At 35.6% G+C, this 24,962-nt stretch overlaps 1 protein-coding gene across 1 annotated transcript in view; it reads right to left on the minus strand.

The window, feature by feature from the left end:
* Window positions 1-406: 406 nt before the first annotated feature.
* LOC132300405 (UPF0481 protein At3g47200-like) overlaps window positions 407-24,962 on the minus strand; it is a 29,472-nt gene continuing 4,916 nt past the window's right edge. Inside the window, exons 3-4 of the mRNA XM_059797447.1 lie at window positions 857-2,339; window positions 407-742 (exon numbers count right to left, since the gene is read on the minus strand). Coding sequence (XP_059653430.1) covers window positions 868-2,325 — 1,458 coding nt within the window. The 5' untranslated portion in view covers window positions 2,326-2,339 and the 3' untranslated portion in view covers window positions 407-742; window positions 857-867. The remainder of the gene's footprint in view (window positions 743-856; window positions 2,340-24,962) is intronic.

Raw genomic sequence — 24,962 nt, forward strand, 5'->3', positions numbered from 1 at the left:
ATCAAATTTGGATTTTCTGATTTTATATTTGAGAGTACACACATAAACATGAAAGTGATTTAGGAGTGGTGTTGTCTATATGATGAAGATTCTGAGATTCTAAGAGAAGGATTTTATTTTTCTACCTGAAATTCAGATTTGAAGAAAAGAGGTGATTCAATCACACTTTGAAGGAGCCAAAGCATTCATGGAGTGTTATTAATCCATCAATCCTTCTACAAGTGGGCTTGATTTTAATTTTATTTAGGTAAAATTAAAATATGTAAAAAATGAAATAAAATAAAATAAAAATTAGCAAGTAAAATCTATTCAACCCCCAAATTATTTTTTATACAAACATTCACATCCATTCTCAAGAGCACAATTCATACATATATACACATATATAAAGGATATATAGCTCTCATATTGCAAAACACGCTTCTTTATTGAATCATCATTAAAGATATTGCTCTTAGATAATAAACACCCCAGAAGCAGACTAGCTAAGATAATAATAAATAAAAAAACAAAAAACAAAAACAAAAAATAAAATAAAATAAAATAAATAAATAAAAACAAAAACTTAACAAGTGATCGAGTTCTTGCTTTAAATTTAACCACTTACACACATGATTAACTTGTTGGATGCTCTTGAAACTTGGAGGATCCTATTATTTTGAGAAACTACAGTAGCACAGCAGTAAGCACAGATCAGTCGGATTGATGAATCCAACTATCTCCCATGTCATCCTTGAACCTTCTACAATGAGTACATATATATATATATATATATATATTAATCAAGCTTATGCAAAAAAAAAAAAAAAATTCATTTACTTTGGATTAATTAATAATCAATTAACTCTGAATTTACCTTTAATTTTCCTAACGAGGAAAAAATGTTTGAATGAAAGTCAGAACCAGTGCGAAAGTTGCGGCAAAGAAAGCCACAGCAGACCAGGGATTGCTGAAATAGTTGTGCAATAGTTGAGCCGTCCAAGTCTTCATCCTGCTGTTGTAATGCTCTTGTATTTGATCACTGACATCTTTAATAGGGCCCTCCAAGGAAAGATATCCACCCCCTGTGGCCATGGAGTTGAATGTTTTTGCGACTTCTTCATCAGTGCCGTAGAAGTTATGAATGATGTTATGTGTTCTTAGCTCGATCACATCTTCAGTTCCATTTATGAGTGAATTCATGAAGTAGATGTAATTGCACACCTCTAGGCGATTTGATGAATTGGGTGCCAATTCATAGGCCATCATGTTTAGAAGTGCATATTTTATTCCCCAATCAAATTTGAGTTGAGGTAGTGTGAGCAATCCGTAGCCAAACTGAGAAGTGAAAGTGGAGTCATTCAAAGAAAATGTGTTGCTAGGCCTGAAATGTATCCCCCTTGCTTTAAGTTCTGTGGCTGAACGAAATGAGTGACTATAAACATCCTTGAGTGGGTTCCTCTTCTTATTCCTACTTTTTGGTCGCCAGCAGGGAATATTAATGGTTTTGAAGGAACCGGTTTGGTGTGGTACTTTTTTCTCGCCGCTGCTGCTGCTAACTACTACTTCTTTTGTCCGAGAGTCCGTGATAATAAATCTTCTCCTTACAAGGTCTAGAAAATGAATGGGCTGCTCTACCTCTTGCTTGTAAGTTTGTTTTCTCCACGTTGCATTGTTATCTATGTAAACTTGGACAACGAAATTCTCGATGAATTCCTCCAATACGCTTTCTGCAGAACTGCTACTACTTATCAAGACCTGGAGAACTCGGAAAGGAAGTTGGTTTTCCAGCAAAATGATGTCCGCAATTATCCCACGCATACCAGCTTCTCCTACATGCTTCACTAGCTCATCTAGAAATGGCCCTCGAGGAGAAACGTTGATATATATGAAGTGCAGGAGAAAACAACCATCAAGGAGCATCATACGGGCGAATGCTGCGTCGTCATAGGCGTCTGTTGAGCCCTCAAGGTAGCAGTTCCTAACATCGCTCACCACTTCTACCATCTTGTTATAGATTACATGGGGCTCAACTTTGCTTCCATCTATGAATGCACGTACCGCTTTGGTCTTGAACTTCTCCACTTCCTTCAACTCAGGCTTGCCATGGTGATAAGGACCGATTGAAACAACTCGAGGATCAAAAAATCCCTTATTTTCCTCCTTCTCCCGTAATTGTGGTGGAACCTTGGATAGCCGCTTGTGTGAAGATGCAACGAGACTCTCTTTAAGTATGGATATTATCCACTCATCAGCTGTGATTTCAGCACCGGATTCGTTGCTAGCTTCGTTTCTAGCCTCTGCCCAATTAATGTTGCTCAAGTACCCATCATCACTTTTTGCCATTTGATGTAGAAACACTGTAGGCAACCCAAAAGGGAGCAAATAAGAGATCAATTGAATGGCAGTAACTGAGGCCAAATCAAGAAAAAAATGTTGTTCCTTGTTGCAGCAAAAATTTGAAGAAGAAAACTGGAGTTGGACAAAAGGTTTTAAGTTCACTAACAATTCTGCTATATTGACTTCATTAATGGAGTAATCTAACTCCATATTATAAACCAATTAACTTTTGTCCCACATGATACATACAACCATGCAACATAATAATATAAAGTATAAACAGGTTGCATTCCCTAAATTATGCTGGGAATTTCTTTGTCGTACTGCCAGTCTGCCAGTTGTATGAGACTTATTATTATAATAATAGTAATAATAATAATAATAAAACTATACACAAAATGTTTTAGGTCGTTTGTTCATTTTTTGATTGAGATTGAAGATTTCATATTCATCGGTTGTAAAACAGAATTTCTTGCAAATTTAATAAAATCAGTTTTTGAAAAAAAAAAAAAAAAAAAAATGAGAAGAAGATCACACTTTGAATGGATCAAAACGCTTGTGGAGTGTTGTTTTATCTACCAACAATTTTTTTATGGAAATCAAAAGTAAGCTTGTTGTCGAGAACTATTGGACAGTGGAGTCGCAAAGTTGGGAATGGTCAGTAATTGATTTTTGGTAGAGTGATAAGGTGTGAATCCAAGTCAGAATCGATTATACAAAATGAATCCTTTTGCTCTAGACCCTGATTGTGCAACTCACCGCTTTGGCTACGTGTTTTTAGCATTATATTTGAATTTTTGTATTTCTCTAAAAAATTTTCTTTCTTAATCTTTTGCCATTTTTTTAAAACGTACTCGTTCTTTTATTGTATATATCATCATTCCATCACCATATTCATTTTTAATAAACCCCTTTTCCTTAGTTTCAGCTAAGATTTCCTTTGATATAGACGTTCCTAATCCAATCTACCATTTTGGATAACAAATTATTTATATTTTTCTTCCAATTCCAGTGTGTTTCTTGTACTATTTTCTCTCTCAAATTAGCCTTCTATTACCTTTCAAATATTCACACTTTATGTGGTGATGTCCTTTCATTATATTTTGAATGTTTGGTTCTTTGATTAAGAGGTCTAATACTAACATTATTGGAGCACTACAAGACACTCCACCCCGGTGGCTCTCTACAATAATTACTAAAGTGGCTCTCTACAATAATTTTACTTTATTAAAGCACTTTTTATGGAAGTAGTGTCCCCCATATATGGCTGAAAATGCATCTCCTCTTTGGGTTCTTTGTCAATGTTCAAATTTGCAGTGGTCCAAGGAATATCTTCTTGTGGCCCACCGTAGGTTGTTTTGTCCTTCCACGGCGTTTTCAAGGTTGTACAATCCAACAAAATCCAATTCCGGGTCTTCCAAGCAAATATCTTTTACAACAAAGCGCATTGTCGTACCACTAGAGTTTTGGCGCAGTGGCATAATCCATGTGGCAAGTGGCAACCCTTGACAGCGTACTGTATTATACTGGATGATCAAAATTATGCGTGTAAATTATTTTGATCATCGGTGCTATTTGGTGCCTTATTGTATTAGCAGAGGATCCAAGCTCCTTTCGGGTCGTGATAATCATTGTAGCTTGTCTGAACCAATCATGAAAATTAATTGTATCTAAGACTCAAATGATGTCTCTGTCTCTTAAGATTTAAACCATTTTAAGTGGCGTTCACTTTTTTCAATGATATTCGAAGTGGATTATCAAATGTGCTTATCATTTTCCGCGATGTTTAAAGTGAATTATCAAATGCATTTAATTGAATAAGTGTTGAATGAGTAATGATATTCTGTCCCGTTAAATTGGCCTACTCCTAGTCCGAATCTTACATGTAATTATCATGTAATTACCTAAATAGTGAATTTTATTTGCACACTAAAGATATCAAAAATAAATATAGAAAAAACTGAAGAGGTTTTGACGACTTCTCTCTATCTCTGTGATTTCTCCATTCCTCTTCATGACTCACAGTTCTCTCTTTTCCACTTTGCAAAATTGAAGAGAAAACAAAATAGTGAGAAGTCTCTATTGGTTTATAAAATCAAAGGGGACAATACATATAAACGTATATGTTTGCTTGAAAAAAAAAAAAAAAAAAAAAAAACCCTAATAAGACTGAAGGTATGTTTTCATTTATTTATTTTTTCCAATATATATTTTAGCTTCTGTATATTGTATCAGTTTTGGGAATTTGATTGAAAAAAAAAAAAAAAAACTTCAAAAGTTCATTACGAAGTGGATGCGAGGGAAAGAATCAAGGAAGCAACATAACAAAAAAGAGGAATAGAGAAATTAGAAAGATAGAGAGGGGTTGTCAAGACCTCTTCAGCTTCTTTCCATATTTATTTTTGGTATCTTTATACCCAAATAAAATATCAACAATTTAGGTAATTACGTGGCAATTACACGTAGGATTCGGACTAGGAGTATGCCAATTTGATCGGATAGAGTATCATTACTTGCGCTAAATACATTTAGAATTAAACGCTGAATTGAGTAATCAAACAGCATTTAAGTGTCTATCTTTTTATTCTTATCAATCCCCAAAATAAGTGTCTCATTTAAAAAGTCAATATATTATTATTATTAATTTTTATTACCAATTTAACATCTTACATTGAACCAATAAAAAGTAAATTAACCATCATATCACTGTGGACTCACTAAGAATAAATTTGATAATTCATTTGCTATTAATACAATAAAAATAATACTCCCTCCGTCCAAATTTAAGTGTCGCTTTTGGGGAGTAGTAATTTTTAAGGGAACATGTGGGATATGCATTGTCTCCCTGAAAAGTTACTAAAATGCCCTTTTAAGTTTTGAATAGTCAAGTTTGAAACTTAAAGGACATTTATGGAAAGATGTAAAATATATTGTTTGAAAAAGGAAATTGGATAATTTTTTTGGAACAGACAAAAAAATGAAAGTATGACACTTATTTTGGGACAGAGAAGTAATAAAAATCATTCTATTAAAATATTTTGAAAAGGATGGAGTATTTTTTTTGCTTTGACTTTTTTAATTTGACAACTAATTTGAAACATCACAAAGACAAGATGGATTGCTAATATGGGACAGAAAGAGATGTTGGAGGATGGTTGACCCTCTAGCTTCTTACCGTTGGAGGTTGAGCCTTGGGAGTGTGCCATTGTTGATAAGTTTGATGTTTAAGGGATATAGTTTATCTTTTGCAGACAAATAGTGAGTGAAGAACTTAAGAAAGAAGGTTGTTATTTATAGGCTCAAGAACGAATCATTTGATGGCAAGTGAAAAGTCTTTCTTGATTTCCTAACTTTGATGTCTATGGGAGCTAATAAATCTCCTTGAGACTCACTCATAGGGATTCTATTAAGATGAGCACTGGATTCCAACTAATCCCATTCAATTTTCTCAAAGTAACAGTTATGGTGATTTTGCATACCCAACTGTTGGGATTTGTATGTCCTGGCATATATAGTGAATTTCTATTTGGATTAAAGTGACATATGTTTCTGACAAAATTGAAATATTTATACTTTATACAATTGATGAATTCAATGTATTTTAATTCATTATGAAATTGATAGTGTCCATTTGATTACAAGAGATATTTATATGTATATGATGGCGATCAATACATGAACATAAATAGTAATCATAAATAGTTCATAATCGATAATTATGGATAGACTCATTATTAACTAAGACTTGAACTAAATTTGCATTAGGTTGAAATATGTTGCGAGAGCCGTCATATGCAATTGCTCCCTATTTGGCATTTGACTCTTAAGCATGAAAGAAGTATAGACTATTTTATTAGTTAGTAATTACTTTAATTTGTTCGGCGGATTCTTCAAAATTCATAAATCGGCACTTTGGGTAATTATGTAATTAATAGTTAGAGGGTTATATTTTCAATATTTGCATCATTGCTACTTATATTTATTTTGTATTGATTATAATTGATCAGAAAGTAAATTCGAAGGCTATGTGTTGTTCGACAAAATGATTTATTATATATTTATTTATTTAAATTATTATTTTTGTCAAACAAATCTTTTATTGTGATCAAGTTGAAAATAATCAAAGGTACCAAAATAAATATATTAATTTAGTAGTTAGATTAATGGCTTTATTTATCCGATAACTAATTATGCATAAAGGGAAGTATATACTCTTAAACATGAGAGAAGTATAGACTCTTTTATTAATTAGTAATTACTTTAATTTGTTCAGTGGATTCTTCGAAATCTATAGATCAGCACTTTGGGTAGTTATGTAATTAATAGTTAGAGGGTTATATTTTCAATATTTGTATCATTGCTATTTTTATTTATTTTATATTGATTATGATTGATCACAAAGTAAATTCGAAAGTCGTGTGTTTTTAAACTAAATGATTTATTATATATTTATTTATTTGAATTATTATTTTTGTCAAACAAATGTTTTATTGTGATCAAGTCAGAAATAATCAAGGGTACCAAAATAAATATATTAATTTAGTAGTTGGATTGCCGATAACTAATTATACATAGAAGGGTCAAAATGCAACATTGATTTAGAGGTTATTTATTATTTATTGAAGTTTAATTAGATTCTTTTAGTGGAATAAAAATTAATTTATGAATTAATTAAATTTGGTCTATTATATAATGGATCGGGCCAATTATTAATTCATTTTAGCCAAGAAAATAATAAACCCTAAGGATTCTCACTCATAGCCTAACTTGATATTCCAGGCCATTAGATTTGAGATATCACGTGAATTTTAAAGATTGAGAAAAATATATTGTCTTTAATTATTAGATTTGAGATATCACGTGAATTTTTTAGATTAAGAAAAATATATTATTTTAATTATTATTTTTATTTTGCCCATATATGCATGGATCCATGTATATTTTAGGTTACGCCTTTATGTAATAATTTTGGAAGGTAAGAAATTATTTTACTCTCTCTAAGATTTTAGGATTAGTGTTCTCATCTGATAGAGGTTCCCACAAGCTAAGCTTGTCCAGGTCATTCATGGAAGCTTATGGGTAATTCCTAATAGCAAGATCATTATCAACAAGATAGAGATCCAAGGGTGATTTCTAAAGGTAAGATCATTATCAACAAGACAGAGATCCAAGGAAGAGGCATATAATAAAGGGATTTACAATAAGTGAGAACATTCACTTTAGAAGAGAGATGTAAAGTTTACTTAAACCTTGATATAAGTTTTCTATATCTAATTGAATGGATCATCATGTTCTTCATTCATAAAACTTGTCTTTATAGATGAATCAAGATCTTTATTTGAAAATCACTCTTAAAGTTTTTAAAACTTTCATTTCCCAACAGCTCTGAGTAAATATTCGTTATGCTCGGTACACTGTGTACTAGCCACATCACAACCGTTCAAGCCCCCGTGCGCGTCTTGTACATGAATAGTTGTAATGTCCACATCATCGAATTCAAATATTTACTCTAACTTCTCGCTCAAAAATTCTATTTGAGGCCAGGAATAGAGGTAAACGTTTCATTGTTAAGTTCGATTTATTATAGAATTCAGGAAACTTTAATTTCTCCATTAATATTCTTCAATATTGAGATTTTCTTTTCGAGACTTGTGGTTGACTTCCTAGGTTTTCCTTTACCTATCATGGTTTTAATAGACGTCATCCTCTTCTAGTTAGCAACACAAGTGTGGGAAAAAATAATGAGAAATCACAATCCAGACTCTTGATTGCATATTAGAGGAATTTACTTTTAGATAAACCAAACATCTTTATATTTTGGAAAATGATAAGTTGGACAATCCGACTAATTGGATTATTTTATATGAGTGGGATGACGTAATTATGAATGATAATGTCATTTTCTATTTACATAACCTGTCCAAGATGGACACCACTTGCGATGTACTTGGAACAAAATATTTGCTCAAATCATATATATATATATATATGTATATATATTGTGGGTTAATAATTTCTCTTCCACCTGAATTTATAAAAGTGGACAGTAATTAAATTTATAAAAAGTAAATTTAGAGTGAAGTCAGCCTTGTAACCCGTACATGAACAGGACACGAATTAAATGGGTTTAGGTTGACCTTAAACGGGTTTTTGTCATAAACGGGTCGACACAATTAACCTGCTTATTTAATTATGTCGTGTTTAGATTGAGGGGTTCAACTCGTGTAACTCGTTTATACACATTTAACTATATATGTCGTAAATAAATTTCTATTTAAGTTCTAAAATTACTATATAAACTTGTGTCTTATAATTTAATTTTTTATAAATTATAAACTATTTAGTAATTTGGTTGATTAAAACTTATATATATATTTTTACTATTTACTATTTTATTGAGTATTATTAATAATTTAAATAATATATATATATATATATATATATATATATATATATATATATATTTGTAAGTAGGTCATTAAACAGGTTACACGTGTAACCCGTTTAATAAACAGGTCGGGTCAGTGTTAAGGGTTCTTAACACGATTATTAAACGGGTCGTGTTCTGGTTGAGCTTTTTAATATAATACCCTTAAGTTGATACGACACGATTACAACCTGCGAATACGAATTGCCACTCCTACATGAACTCTCGTAGTCATTGTCATCATCATTTTTATTTTATTTTTTTCAAAATCCATCATCTTTGCCTTTTTTTTATTTTATTTTTATTTTTATGTTTTCCTTCCAAAATTCATGAACTATATTTGCTTTTCGTTTCTTTTCCTTGTTAAGGTCTGTTGATTTTTATAAAAAGCAATGATATCACTTCCTTAAAAAAAAAGTGGCACATCCTTGCCTAAATAGGGACAGATTCATGCACACATATCATATATTCCTGCATTATAATAGTTTGATAAAGAACTTGCACAACTCTGCGAGTACATATTTAAACCCTCTATTTTTTACTTTGAAGAAAAAAACATTTTGTTAAAGTCTATTGATTTTTACAAAATGCAATGATATTAGTTCTTTTTTTCTTTTTTCTTTTTCTTTTTTTTTTATTTAAAAAAAGCACATCTATGCCTAAATAGGGACAGATTCATGCACACATATCATATATACCTGCATTATAATAGTTTCATTTCATGTAATTGACATAAAAAACATACCCATTTCATATGCTACTTCAAACCGAATAATAATAATAATAATAATAATAATTTCACTTTCATAGGTGTGACAAGCACGAAAATGGGTATTTCTTTTCCGAACAAAACGTTCCCTAGGTTTTTTTGTCTTTTCATTTTCTTTTATTTTGGAGAAGATACTGCTAAAACGAATAAGAACTACTTAAAATTGGATAAAATTTTAAGCGACCGAGACAACTAATCATTGAACATTGTGTACTGGAAGAGAATTATTCCAAAAGCTAAAAGTAGACAACTATGACTTTTCTAATTTTTCCAATCTAGCTAAATGCATATATGTGAGATATAATATTTGTAATTGGCAAATTTCAGTGTAATTTCATATTACTATATCAAGATCGAGATCGATTGCGGAATAAGAAGGTTGTTCAAAGATGAAATACTGAGATCGTCGAGAAATAAAAGAATGATGAGCACTGAAAAGTGCGTATTTAAACCCTTTAAGCTTAGGCATTCTAGTACCTTTATCTATCTTACTTTGCCATTTTAGATTGATTTCGTATTATTTTCATTTTCAGGCACTTATCCCGAAAATAAGCTAACTCAGCCAAATAAGAGCTTAATTAAAGCAATTCTGAGATTAAACAAAGAAATGAGCAAAATGGAGGAAGAAAGAAGCAAAATAAAGCAAAACAGCAAGTTCGATCGATCCAAGTCCAAGGTTCGATTGATCGAACAATGATCGATCTCAGCACTTCAAGATAGATCCAAGCCTTGACCCAAAAGCACTTAAATCCAAAAGTTCAATCGATCCAACATCATTCTTCGATCGATCGAATACCTTTGTCCTTATCCAAATGATTGATCTTATCCATAGCTGTCCACCCACTAACCACCTTTTGTCCTTTTCCCAAAAATATCTCTCAAAATATCTCAGATTTGTATTTTCCCAAAAAGCTCAGCCAGTTGGATCGATCCAGCCTCAGTTTGATCGATCTCAGCCAGTTCGATTGATCCAAGTCCAAGGTTCGATCGATCGAACTTCCTCCGAGTGCAAAAAGTTAAAATTCCAGTTCATTGAAAGTTGTCCTTTATCCAATCATTGGAGAATATTGTGTGCACAACCCTAGCTCATTTGGGGAGTGATTTTAACCTACTTATATAAGGATAAGGATTGTTTTTTAGTGAGGGAAGAGAGATAGATAGATAGAGAGAGGAGCTAACAATAAATTCATATCATCTCTTGGAGAGGAAGATTAGATGAGGAAGAGGCTAGAGACACCATTGGAGATCTTCATCAATAAGGAGCAAACCTCTTCCATGGAATTAGCCCTTGAGGGTTGGAGCATCATCACCATGAGTGGCTAGACATCCTCTTGGGGCTAGAGGTAGCCCCAAGCATGCTTTCTATATCTTAATCTTATGTATTATTGAGGGATTAGTATTGTAATTGATGTTTTGACACTTTGATATATATAGATCTTGTTTATTCAATGATTTATGTGGTTTAATGCTTCCAATTGGTCATTTCATTATATCTATATGTCTATGTATGCAAGAATAGAAGTTCATGTGCTTATCTCTAGATTTTGTGTTATTGATGCATGTCTATGTGTATTGATGTTATAGATTTAGAGATTGTCAAAACATTATACTTAAAAGAATGCTTTTGTGATTCTCTTGATGGTTTATGCTTATCTCTTGATGGGTTGTGCCTCTCCCCTAGTTTATTTTCATGCTAGTAGTGTAGATGTAGTGTAGTTGTAGTGTAGTGTTAAATGGGAGGACAATCTATGCTTGTTGTTTGATGATCCAAGCTTTTGAAGGCAATTAGCATATGTCTCTATCCTTGTGTTGTATTTGGATTGTGAGTTTAATGAAAGAATTAATGACTTATTTTGATTTATTGTGCCTTTCACATGTTGTTTAGACAATATATGCTTCATAGCTTAGATATATTGTGCCTTTCACATGATGTTTAGACATACATGCTTAACTAGTCATCCTTACTTGTTGAATCAACCAAATATAGACACACCAATATTGCAACACCCTAATTGCCCTCATTAATCACTTGTCAATGATATAGAAATGCATTGCTTGGTGGTGATCTCTAAACCCCAAGATCTCTCTCTCTCTCTCTCTCTCTCTCTCTTACTTACTCTTAATTGCATTCTTTTGCTATTACTTAGTTTAATTTAGTTGTTCTTTAATCAACCAACCAACCAATTGTTTGATCATTCGACCTACTAGCCCTAATTGTGATTCCACGACATCACTCAATCCTCACAGTCCCTTGGGACGATCCCTACTCGCCCAAGCTATATTTACAGTGAAAGGTAGTAATGGCTTCTATAAATGTAAAACTCTTGGCCCTTGCCTTAATGCACACTCTTAAGCTTATGATAGGACGACGACCCGCCACCAGGTTTTGGCGCCGTTGCCGGGGACTTGATTGATTAGATTTAGCAGCGTCGGATTTATGGAATTGATTAGGATTAGTATTCTTTTGATCGTGTTTTTACTTTATTTTTACTTTTCTTTTGGTTACTTATTGGGTTGTTCTTACTTAACTATGTGCATTGTTGGAGAGGAAGCAAGCAAAGGAGCCATTGAGCAATCAATTCAAGCAAGCAAAGAAAGGAAAAATACCAAAAACTTAAAAATAAATTGCTAAGCTAAGCTTTAAAATTTGGAGTTGAAGTGCTAAAGGACCTTTGTGAGATTTTCTTTACTCAATCCCTTAGTTAAATCATCGGCCCGCATGGAGGCTTATTTTTTATTGTCTTGCATCATTGAGTTAAAGTATGGGAGTATGAATTTAATGTTTGTGGAAGAAGTATAATTGCATTGTTTTGAAGGCATAGTGTTTGTCATTCTTTGTATTTGTTGTATTTTGTATTGTGCATGCATGGGCGCCGTTCATTGAGACCAACTCTTGTCCCTCTTGATTTGCATCTTGAATCCATCATTAGAAATCCTAGGGGAAGAGGAAGTTCAAATACAACCAATCTATCAATGGATGACCATAATGATGACCATATTAAGGATCTTGGTCACATAGACCAACAAGGTATCCTTCATCCCAATGTGCACAATGAGAACATACAAGTACCATTAAGCATGCCTAGGCCATTCATTCACCAACCACCACAACAACAAGGCCAAGTTCTATATGGAATGCCAAGGCCAATGTATGTTCCACAACCTCCCATCAACAATCAAGGAATTCAAAACCAAGGTGTTCATGTTGCACCTCAAGTAGCTAATCCACCTCTTGCTTTAAGAGATCACTATGTGCCTAATGAATACAATGCACCTACATGCATCCAATTGCCTCCATTTAGAGCACATCATTATGAAATTAAGCCACAAACCATTCAAATGCTTCCTAACTATGATGGACTTCCAAGTGAAGAACCTTACAAGCATTTGGATGAGTTTCTTGAAGTATGTTCCACCGTAAAATATACGGACATGCCGGAAGAGGTCTTAAGACTCAAACTTTTTCCATTCACCTTAAAAGACAAGGCAAAGTATTGGTTTAACAATCTTAGGCCTTTTTCAATCACTTCTTGGGCAAAAATGCAACAAGAGTTCTTGAAGAAGTACTATCCGATTTCTAAGACCAATGCCATGAGGACCTCAATTCGAGAATTTTCACATTGGGATGGAGAAACATTTCATGAGACATGGGAATGCTTCAATGAATTGCTTAGGAAGTGTCCACATCATGACATGCCCAAATGGCAATTAGTTCAATACTTCTTTAAGAGCTTACCGAACAACTATAAGGGTATGGTTGATGCTTCCATGGGTGGCTCATACATTGATAGGCATGAGGATGACGTGTGGCGTCTCTATGAAAGCATGAGTGAAAATTCTTTGTATAGAACACTATTATCCAAGAATGGTAGAAATTCACAAGGTACGAAGAGTGTTGGCTTACATCAAGTCGAACACTCAAATGAAATAGCTGCCGAAATGAAGTCTTTGTCTCAAAGGTTTGATCAATTTTTGATTAACAGAAACTCGGCGAACCAAGTATTTTCTTTCCCTAACCATTTTCATCGTGCATCAAATGAAACATGTATGACTTGTTCTAGTGTTCTTCAATCTACTACTCATTGTCTTCACGGACAAGTTCAAAGTGAACCTAATGAACAAGTCAATGCGGCTTTTGTGAACCAAGGGAACAATCCTTATGGTACTCATTATAATCCAAGTTAGAGGAATCATCCGAATTTCTCTTGGAAAAACCAAGGAGAAGGCTTAAACCCTTCCCAAGGCCGTTTCCAAGGGAAATACATTCCACTTCCACTTTAAAACCAAGGATCCCAAGGTTATAGACCCTATCAATCACAAGGGAATCAATTTGCTAATTCTCATTTTCCCAACCAATCCTATTCCCAAGGTAATACTAGAAGTCCCGCCTTTGAAGAAAAAGTTTTAAATGCTTTGGGGACTCTTGAGGCTAACACACAATTACTTCATTCTCACTCTCAATCCATTGCTAAGCTAGAAACCCAAGTAGGGCAAATAGCAAGCATTCTTAAAGCAAGAGAGAAGGGAAAGATGCCCATTAATGCCCCACTGAAACAACAATGTGTTGTGCAAACCCATTCCTCATCGGAAGGCCACGCCATTGAACATGTTAATGCGGTGACTACCTTGCAGAGTGGTAGAGTTATGGACAATCAAGTTGAAATGACCAATGAAGAGAGTGAACCGGTGCAACCTCAAGTTGTCACCCGTCCCGTTTTACATCCTATTCCTCCTTCATTGCATATACATGACCTTGTAGATGAGAAAGTCTTAAAAGATGTGTTTGAAAAAGAAGTTTTGAAAAATAATGTTGAAAAGGTTTTATTGAAAAATGATTTGAAAACTTCTTGTATTGAAGAGAGTTCAAAAGAAAATTTTGAACCAAAGGTTCCATTTCCGGATGCCTTAAAAGAATCCATTTCAAAAGACAAGCAAAAGGCAAAAACCAATGAAATAATGGAAATGTTTAGGCAAGTGAAAGTTAATCTTCCACTATTGGATGCAATCAAGCAAATTCCGGCTTATGCCAAATTATTGAAAGACTTGTGCACCCAAAAGCGGAAGAGCAAGAGCCAATCACCAAGAAAAGTGGTTTTGACCGAGCAAGTAAGCTCAATTTTGCAACATAACACTCTTCCAAAGTTTAAGGACCCTAGTTCATCCACTACATCATGCATTATTGGTGATCATATTATTAATCGGGCACTTCTTGACTTAGGAGCAAGTGTTAATTTTCTTCCATACTTAGTTTATGTTAAATTGGGCTTAGGTGAATTGAAACCGACGTCGGTAGTTTTGCAACTTGCAGACCGATCCATTAAGAAGCCTAGGGGTATAATTAAGGATGTTTTGATAAGGATTGACAAATTCTTTTTCCCGGTTGATTTCGTTGTCATAAACACGGAACCGGTTCCCAATCCTAAGAGCCAAATTCCCATTATCCTTGGCCGTCCTTTCTTGGCAACCGCTAATGCCAACATCAATTGTAGAACGGGGATAATGAAGATTTCATTTGGCCACATGAAGGTGAAGTTGAATATCTTTAATCCCACACCCAATTCATTTGACAAATATGAAAGAGAAGTCAATGTTGTAAATAAATGTCATGATCTTCAATGCCAAGGGAATGAGCTTTTGTGTAAAACCAAAACTTCCAAAGGATCATCTTCAACCTTGCATTTTAAAAGTCTTGTTTTAAACTCTTGCTTTGAAAGGGCATGGAAGCCCAAAAGTTATAATTGCATAGATAAGGGACCAAAGACTTCCTTTGAGCTTGATCCAATAAGTTCTTCAAAGAACCATTTGTTGGGCGGAGTTCAAAGCATCTATCACCCCAACAAGGAGGGGACACATTATCAGATCTTTGATCCGGGTTAAAAGAGCCCAATGTCTTGCTAGAGACGTTAAAGAATAGCAAAAGCATTCGTAGGGTGTCAAAACCCTATTCCTCCCCCATTTCTATCTTTCATTTCATTTCTTGCGAAGTCTAGATACTTGTTTTTGGTTTATATGCATTTTAAGGAACTTTGGTGAGGATTGCATAATCTTTCATGTCATTATTGAGCATTCTGCAAAGTTCGATCGATTTCAAACTGGAGTTCGATCGATCGAACTCTTCTCTATATCCAACACTTAGAAAAATTTTCGACTTGCAGAAACCTACATCCAAATCACCTCTCTGTCCCATCGTTCGAACCAACTCTAAGATTGATCAAGAGACCTTCGATCGATCCAACTTCCAAGTTCGATCGATCTCATGACTCAACACTTAGAAAAATTTTGGGCCTGCATCAACCTGCATATTCAGCTCTCTGTCTGATCGTTCGAAACATTCCAAGATCGATCAAGAAGTTCATCGATCGATCCAACTTCCCAATTCAATCGATCTCATGTTCCAACACTTAACCAAATTTTTGAACCAAAAACCTGCATATTCTTACCTCTGTCTGATCGATCGAAGGCTTGTTTCAATCGATCGCAAATCTTCATTTCATTATTTTAATTTTAGTTTGACTTTTTAACTTTTCAAAAATCCAAAAATATTTTCATTTTTATTTTATTCTATTTTCTCTCTCATTTTATTTTGTTTTAATTTTTGACAAGTTTTCAAAAATTCAAAAATATTTTAATTTATTTAGTTTTTAATTAATTAAATTAAAAAAAAAAATTCAAAGCAAATCAAAAATATTTTGTTTTACTTTATTTTCCAATTTTTAATTTTATTTTTGCAAATTTCAAAAAAAAAAAAAAAATCCAAAAATACTTTGAAAGGAGTTCATCAAAGTTCGATCGATCACAACTCATCTTCGATCGATCGAACTAGTCGGGAAATGTTTTTTAAAACAGAACCAAGGGTCCTGAGATCGATCATTTGGATCGATCTCACTCACCAAACCCTAGTATCTCGTCCCTCTTCACTGTGAATCATCTCTCCTAGCTCCGGCAACTCCTCCGGCGAGATCCAAACATCTCGAATCTCAGTTCATCTCCATCCTCTTCATCTCAGATCATCTCAGTTCATTCTCCATTCTCTCACTCTCTTGAGGTAAGATCCGAGACATCCTTCCCTTGATTTGAACTCTCATGCATCAATACTTGTTTCAAATGTCGTAATCATGTTGCTCTCATGTTGAATCTTCCATTCTCAAAGCTTTAGCATCCATGTCTATATATACATATATATATATGTGTGTGTGTATATGTGTGCATAGATTTTGAAGATTTTGTTAGATTTGGGTGTTTGGGCCACGTTTGGAGTGTATTTAGGTTTGATTTATGTTGTTGGAGGGCCCACGAACTCACTCGTGTAGGCCCCATTCTTCAAAAGTCACAGATCTGTGACTGTTAGGTTTCATCATCGCACTGTTCGATCGATCGAACAAATTTTTTATCAATCGAATATTTGCGTTCGATCCAACCCAACCTTCAATCGATCCAACTTTTGTGATTGATCTCAATTCTTTTTCTGATCGATCGAATTTAACAGATCTCATATACACACTTCATTCATCTTATCTTATATTCAAGCTACCTTATATATGCCCAATGCCTGTGAAATTCCACATTGGATGCATTTCATACTCATATTGTTTAGCATGTTTCATATTCTGCCACTTGCATAGAATCATGCAATATTTTGTTTAGTCTATCTTACTTGACATACATGTTTCTATATTGTGCCTTATATTCTATATATGCTGGCACTAACTCTTGAATTTCTATTTGTGGACTATAGCTCGCATTAAGACGGTAGCACGTAGACACTATCACAGCTCCAGACGCAGACTTGACGATGGGGCCGGTCCATCTCATGTCCGGGATCCTAGCCCCGAGCACACACAGAGGAGAGTCCGACAGTGGACAGAGGAGACTGCGCAGTCCTCTCATACAGAAGAGCCATTACACCCTACTCCACCCCAGTCGCCAGCTCATCCAGCATTCACTCCATCACCATCTCCACCGCATAGAGGTGCTGAGCAGCTAACTCAGCCGGCTTCACTTGAGCAGCCAGCTCAGCCGGCTCCACCTGTTCAACCAGCTCATTTACAGCGTGACAAACTCACGCCTCGATATGCACACATGACAATCGACCACGAGTCAGCATTCGACACCTCATTCTTCTCCAGATCGGTGCTGACTCGATCTACCTATCAGGATATCATTCAGCGGGGCCTCTCAGCTATTCTTGCCCCAGTTACAGAGCCGATCTACCCGCGACTGGTACGGTTGTTCTACCAGAACCTCCGACCATCGCCGCGCACTACAGCCAAGCTCATCACCTCTATCAATGGCTATGAGATCACCATTATAGTGGATACTCTAGCCTGTTCAACTCGCTGTCCACATCGATGTCCGCCCGAGCTACAGGAGACATATCCCAGGTTCCACAGGCCTTCTTACGCCGATATGGCGATTTTTCTCACAGGTCACCATGCCGATGGCAAGACCTTCGCCACCCAGACATTCTTGCCGAATGACCTGTGGTTTACAGATTCAGTGCTTTACTGAAACATAATACATGACGGGACACAAGATTCAGAGGCGGGGCGACTATCTAGCAGCCCTGTATACCTTCTATACCGACCACTGGGTGTCTATTCCTGCACTTATCTAGAGCATGATGAGTATATCAGCAAGAAGGTGCCCGGAAGGGCCAAGTCTCTTCCATTCAGTCACCTCATCACCCAGATTCTCATTGACCAGCGCTATCCCATCCACCCGCAGGAGCACCTCGAGAGAGGTTCCTGTCACTTCCTCAAGAAGGACTGGGACAAGAGCTACAGAGCTATTATCACTCGCCTGCAGGACCATGTCGTACTGGCGGCTGCAGAGTTGGAGTTAGAGGAGGAGGCAGCAGCACAGGCCCAGGCAGAGGCAGCAGCAGCACATCCCGCAGCGGATGATGCACCAGTCGATCCAGCTACCGAGCATGATGACATTGATATAGACATTGACATAGAGCACTCAGCAGATGACGCAGCTTAGCATTCTCCAGCCGGGTCACCTATCCACGAGCAGGAGTAGACCCAGGAGCTGTCTTCTGACTCCTCCATACCAGAGTTGACCCTCGGCTTCGGAGTGCGTCTACAGACACTCGAGGACGCTATTGTTGCCATCAGAGCTGACCTCACGGCCCACAGAGTGGAGTTTGCTGCCTTCCGCATGGATGTCGTGACCATGTTCAAAGATTTATCTAGAGACATCCGCGGAGCCAGATTTGCCCGTCCTACCTCATCTTCCTGAGCTCCCATTCCTTTCTATCTTATGACCCCTCTCTCCTTTTGATACTTTATTATTGTCACTGTATTATTTTTACAGCTGGTCTGTCGGCTTTGATATTTCTATTGTACCTGCACTTTCTCTATTTTATATATCTATTTTTGCTATGGATGTCATATGATTGTATTCTCATATCTGTATGTTTGACTCCATCAGGTGTATCACAGTGACTTCAGTGAGAGAGTGCTACCCAATTTCTAGGACCACCCTCATACCTCTCTCATTTCATTATCTGTTTATCCCATTTACACTTGCATGACCACTGTGCACCGATTATCCCATTTTTGTTATCTGATAAGTTTATCCAAGTGCCAATTTTCAGGACTACAGTTCATCCCAAGTTTGGGGGGGCCATGCCATCCACTTCGGATACTTCAGTCCTGATCATTCTTGCTTAGTTGCACTGGTATACTCTTTCCTTTGTTCTCTTTGCACATTGAGGACATTGTGCAATTTAAGTTTTGGGAGAATGGTACTTTACAGTGTTAGTTTTGAATTCAAATTTTTAGCATGACTTGTGTATTTGAGGGATATTTCTATGATTGGTCCACATCTAGCTATGATTTTGATCTTTTGAGGACTATAATACTTAAATTTTGAAAATTGATTGACTTGAGAGGTCAATACTCCTTGTATGCCTTGTGGAAGCCATTTAGGAGTAAATTTTTCGAAAGATTGATATCTTGCTTGCATTTGTGGTCCACATCATCTTGATTTTGTGATTATTTTGAGATTCACTCTAGTATTCTACACTAGCACATGCGCACACTAGCATTCATTTGTGGGGTACATGCTTTGTTGATTATTGAATTGGTTATATCCCAATTGGGCTAGTAGTGCATTGAAAACTTTCATTCTTGATAAAGATGGATAACAATCCCTTTTCATTAAGTAGTCGAGATTCCAGCCTCATTAAGCACTAAACTTCTCGCGCCGGAAGGTGGAGGGCCCGAACTCTAGGTTAATAATTGAACTTGCTTACAAAAAAAAAAAAAAATTGAGAAGTATGAAATGATTAGATGGTTGTTGTCTTGATTTGTAGCCTAGTTGATTTGAGCTTGTAAGTCCGTAGGGGTGTTTGAACACCTAGTGCCCTAAAGCCGTCTGGTTTGGGAGTCATTGACCTAACGCTCGACCTCATGAATCGCTAGAAAGCTTAAGAGATTAACACATTGCACTATGCTTCCATCTTTGATCCTCTAAAAAATAAAAATAAAAAATATCGAGTGAAAAGAATAAGCGCACCTAGAATAATAAGCTTTAATAAAAAGTCCACTTTTTGTCTTGATGATCGGTACTAGATTTGTGTGCTAATTTGAGGATAAGAATGTGATTAATTCTTTAGTTGGCTAAGATAGCAACACATTGATGCCGGTCCACTCAAAAGGATTCTAAAGTTGTTTTGATTTGCGTGATCATTTTCTTGATATGTTGAGGACCATATTTGCTTATTTGGTGTTGAGATTTTGGGATATTGCTTAAAAAGGGTTGAAAAATTGCATACTTGAGGTAGTTTTCTCCCAATGCTTGTTTGCAATAGTGGTACCTCTTTTGAAAGAAAGAGCTTAGTGTTTGTGGGTATCATTTCTGGAAACCCTCACGAGACTTCACTCGTCCACTAAGGGTAACCTAAGGGTTTAAAAGGCTTATTGCATATGCTAAATGCAATCGTGTTCCCTACGAAAGTGGAGTTATCCATTTATTATTTTCTAGTTTATAGTTGTATAGTTGTTCATTTTATTCCTTTACTTTCTAGTTCATTGCGAGGGACTAGCAATATTTAAGTTTGGGGGTGTGATGAGCACTGAAAAGTGCATATTTAAACCCTTTAAGCTTAGGCATTCTAGTACCTTTATCTATCTTACTTTGCCGTTTTAGATTGATTTCGTATTATTTATATTTTCAGGCACTTGTCCCGAAAATAAGCTAACTCAGCCAAATAAGAGCTTCATTGAAGCAATTCTGAGATTAAACAAAGAAAAGAGCAAAGTGGAGGAAGAAAGAAGCAAAATAAAGCAAAGAAGCAAGTTTGATCGATCCAAGTCCATGGTTCGATGGATCGAACAATGATCGATCTCAGCACTTCAAGATAGATCCGAGTCTTGACCCAAAAGCACTTAAGTCCAAAAGTTCGATCGATCTAACATCATTCTTTGATCGATCGAATACCTTTGTCCTTATTCAAATGATTGATCTTATCCATAACTGTCCACCCACTAACCACCTTTTGTCCTTTTCCCAAAAATATCTCCCAAAATATCTCGAATTTGTCTTTTCCCAAAAAGCTCAGCTAGTTGGATCGATCCAGCCTTAGTTTGATCAATCTCAGCCAGTTCGATCGATCCAAGTCCAAGGTTCGATCGATCGAACTTCCTCCGAGTGCAAAAAGTTAAAATTCCAACTCATTAAAAGTTATCTTTTAGCCAATCATTGGAGAATATTGTGTGCACGACCCTAGCTCATTTGGGGAGTGATTTTAACCTACTTATATAAGGATAAGGATTGTTTTTTAGTGAAGGAAGAGAGATAGATAGATAGAGAGGGAAGCCAACAATAAATTCATGTCATCTCTTGGAGATGAAGCTTAGAAGAGGAAAAGGCTAGAGACACCATTGGAGATCTTCATCAACAAGGAGCAAACCTCCTCCATGGAATTAGCCCTTGAGGGTTGGAGCATCATCACCATGAGTGGCTAGACATCCTCTTGGGGCTAGAGTTAGCCCCAAGCATGCTTTCTATATCTTAATTTTGTGTATTATTGAGGAATTAGTGTTGTAATTGATGTTTTGACACTTTGATATATATAGATCTTGTTTATTCAATGATTTATGTGGTTTAATGCTTCTAATTGGTCATTTCATTCTATCTATATGTCTATATATGCTAGAATAGATGTTCATGTGCTTATCTCTAGATTTTGTGTTATTGATGCATATCTATGTGTATTGATGCTATAGATTTAGAGATTGTCAAAACATTGTGCTTAAAAGAATGCTTTTGTGATTCTCTTGATGGTTTATGCTTATCTCTTGATGGGTTGTGCCTCTCCCCTAGTTTATTTTCATGCTAGTAGTGTAGATGTAGTGTAGTTGTAGTGTAGTGTTAAATGGGAGGACAATCTATACTTGTTGTTTGATGATCCAAGCTTTTGGATACAATTAGCATATGTCCCTATCCTTGTGTTGTATTTGGATTGTGAGTTTAATGAAAGAATTAATGACTTGTTTTGATTTATTATGCCTTTCACATGTTGTTTAGACAATATATGCTTCATAGCTTAGATATATTGTGCATTTCACATGATATTTAGACAATACATGCTTAACTAGTCATCCTTGCTTGTTGAATCAACCAAATACAGACACACCAATATTGTAACACCCTAATTGCCCTCATTAATCACTTGTCAATGATATAGAAATGCATTGCTTGGTGGTGATCTCTAAACCCCAAGATCTCTCTCTCTCTCTCTTTTACTTACTCTTAATTGTACTCTTTTGCTATTACTTAGTTTAATTTAGTTGTTCTTTAATCAACCAACGAACCAATTGTTTGATCACTCGACCTACTAGCCCTAATTGTGATTCCACGACATTGCTTGATCCTCACAGTCCCTTGGGACGATCCCTACTCGCCCTAGCTATATTTATAGTGAAAGGTAGTAGTGGCTTCTATAAATGTAAAACTCTTGGCCCTCGCCTTAATGCACACTCTTAAGCTTATGGTAGGACGACGACCCGCCACCAAAGAACAACACTTTAAGAAGAGATCTAAGGAGTTTAGGACACATTCCATACTTGGTATATTTTCAGAACTTCCAAAAATAGTGTTTTACGAAGTTTCAACCTTCAGGATTTAGACTAGTAATCTTGAACCGGTCCAAGATCTTTGGAACTAGTTCAAGACCTTTAAAGCTTGCTTCGAATTTTCACTGCCTTTCTTGAACCGGTTCAGCCTTTCTTAAACCGGTTCAAGGTCTTCTAGCAGGTTAAAGAAACTTTGAATCCTAATCTGTTTTTCCTTCTTAGTTTGTTTAAAATATTACCAAAAGTCCTATGCATGAGATTTTCTTTATTTTATGCATATTGAGGTCTTTGAATATTCTATATAAACCTTAATATTCATCTAGGTTTGAACGGTTTTTGTATTACAACTTCATACTTCATAAAAAGCCTTTTGATGAGCGCTGAAAAGTTCACAATTAAACCCCTTAAGCTTAGGTATTTTACGACCTTTATCTATCTTACTTTCCCATTTTTGACTAATTTCATATTATTGCCTTTTTTAGGTACTTATCCCAAAAATAAGTTAATTCAGCCAAATAAGAACTTAAAAGAAGCAATCCCAAGCTGAATGGAAGAAAGGAGCAAAGTGGAAGCAAAATGAAACAAAGTGTGGAAAAAAAACAGCAAGTTCGATCGATCTCAACATTCCTTTGATCGATCAGAGCAACATCGATCTGGACACTTCAAGATGGATCCAAACCTTTGTCTTTATCCAAACTATTCTACCATGTTCGATCGATCCAACTTATCTTTGATCGATCGAAAATATTCGATCTTATCCACACCTACCACCCTACCTACCACTCTTGTCTCTTTCCCAAAATATCCGAAAATATCTCAGAGATTTGTCTTTATTCAAAAAGGCACCGCCAAGGATGATCGATCTCTGCAGCATTCGATGGATCTCACCAATGTTCGATCGATCTCAATATAGTTCGATCAATCGAACCCTCTCAAGTGCAAATTAAATCAAATTCCAGCTCATTAAAAGTTGTCTCATGGTGCAATCATTGGAGGAGCCCTTGTGCACGAGTCCAGACCATTGGGTGTGACACTTGAGCTACCTATATAAAGATTTGAGCTACTTTTTACATATATACTTAGAAACGTTCTTAGAGAGAAAAAAAGGAGAGGAGGAGAAGCTAGAGACACATTCTTGGGAGTTCTTCTATTCTTCTAGGGTTCCATCAAGAAGGAGGCCATTCCTACCATGGAGATAGCCCTTGAGGGTTGGATGACTACTTCAATGAGTGGCTAAACATCTTCTTGGGGCTAAAGTTAGCCCTAAGCATGCCTTCTAGACTCTAATGCTTTGTATTTTGAGGGGATTTGTGTTGTAATCTTGTTTTGACACTTATTTTATATATGAATCTTGTTTATTCAATGATTTGTGTGGTTTAATACTTCCAATTGATCATTTCATTATATCCATATGTCTATGTATGCTAGAATAGATGTTCATGTGTTTATCTCTAGTTTTTGTGTTATTGATGCATGTCTATGTGTGTTGATGCTATGGATCTAGAAATTGTCAAGGCATAGTGCTTAATAGAATACTATTGTGGTTTATTTTATGGTTCATACTCATGTCTTGATGAATTGTGTCTCTCCCTTAGTTTATTTAATTTAATTTTCATACCCTTAACTTAGTTATAGTGTAGTTGCCTTAGTTGTTAAATGGGAAGACAATCCATGCTTGTTATTTGATGTTCCATGCTTATGAATGCAAGTAATATTATTATCTAACCATGTGATGTGTTTGGATTGTGAGCTTAAAGGAAGGATTAATGGCTTAGTTTGATATATTGTGCTATTCACTAGGTTGCTTAGACAATATATGCTTAATTGGCCATCCATGCTTGTTGAAACAATCAATCACACACTCTCAAATTGTAACACATGTTTCCCCTCATTAATTATACATTGAATGTCTAGAATGGTGATGTTTAGTGGTGACCTCTAGACCCCAAGACCTCATTCTCTTGTTTTCTCTAGATTTCATTTAAATTGCTTATTTTACATTGAACTTGTTTAGTTTAGTTTGTAGTCTAATCAACCAAACACACTACCTTTTGATCACTCGACCTATTAATCCTATACATTGTTTCCATTGCAGGTACGCCTATAATCCCTTCGGACGATCCCTACTCACCCTAACTATATTTTTAGTTAGAGATAGTGGTGGCTTTTATAAATTTGAAACTTGGCCACATTTCACACTCACACTCTTAGTGCATCTTTAAACGTTGGTGACGCGACGACACACCACCTTTGAGAGATATTTTTGAAAAAAATCAAAGTTGATTTTTCTGTCATTCTTTCTAAAACACACACATAAACACAAGAGTGAGTTTAAAGTGTTATTCAAATTCTGATCGTGATC

The sequence above is a fragment of the Cornus florida genome, unplaced genomic scaffold (assembly GCF_030987335.1).
Source record: "Cornus florida cultivar Cherokee Brave unplaced genomic scaffold, ASM3098733v1 CherokeeBrave_3.0.0_Hap2_Chr03, whole genome shotgun sequence".
Taxonomy (NCBI): Eukaryota; Viridiplantae; Streptophyta; class Magnoliopsida; order Cornales; family Cornaceae; genus Cornus; species Cornus florida.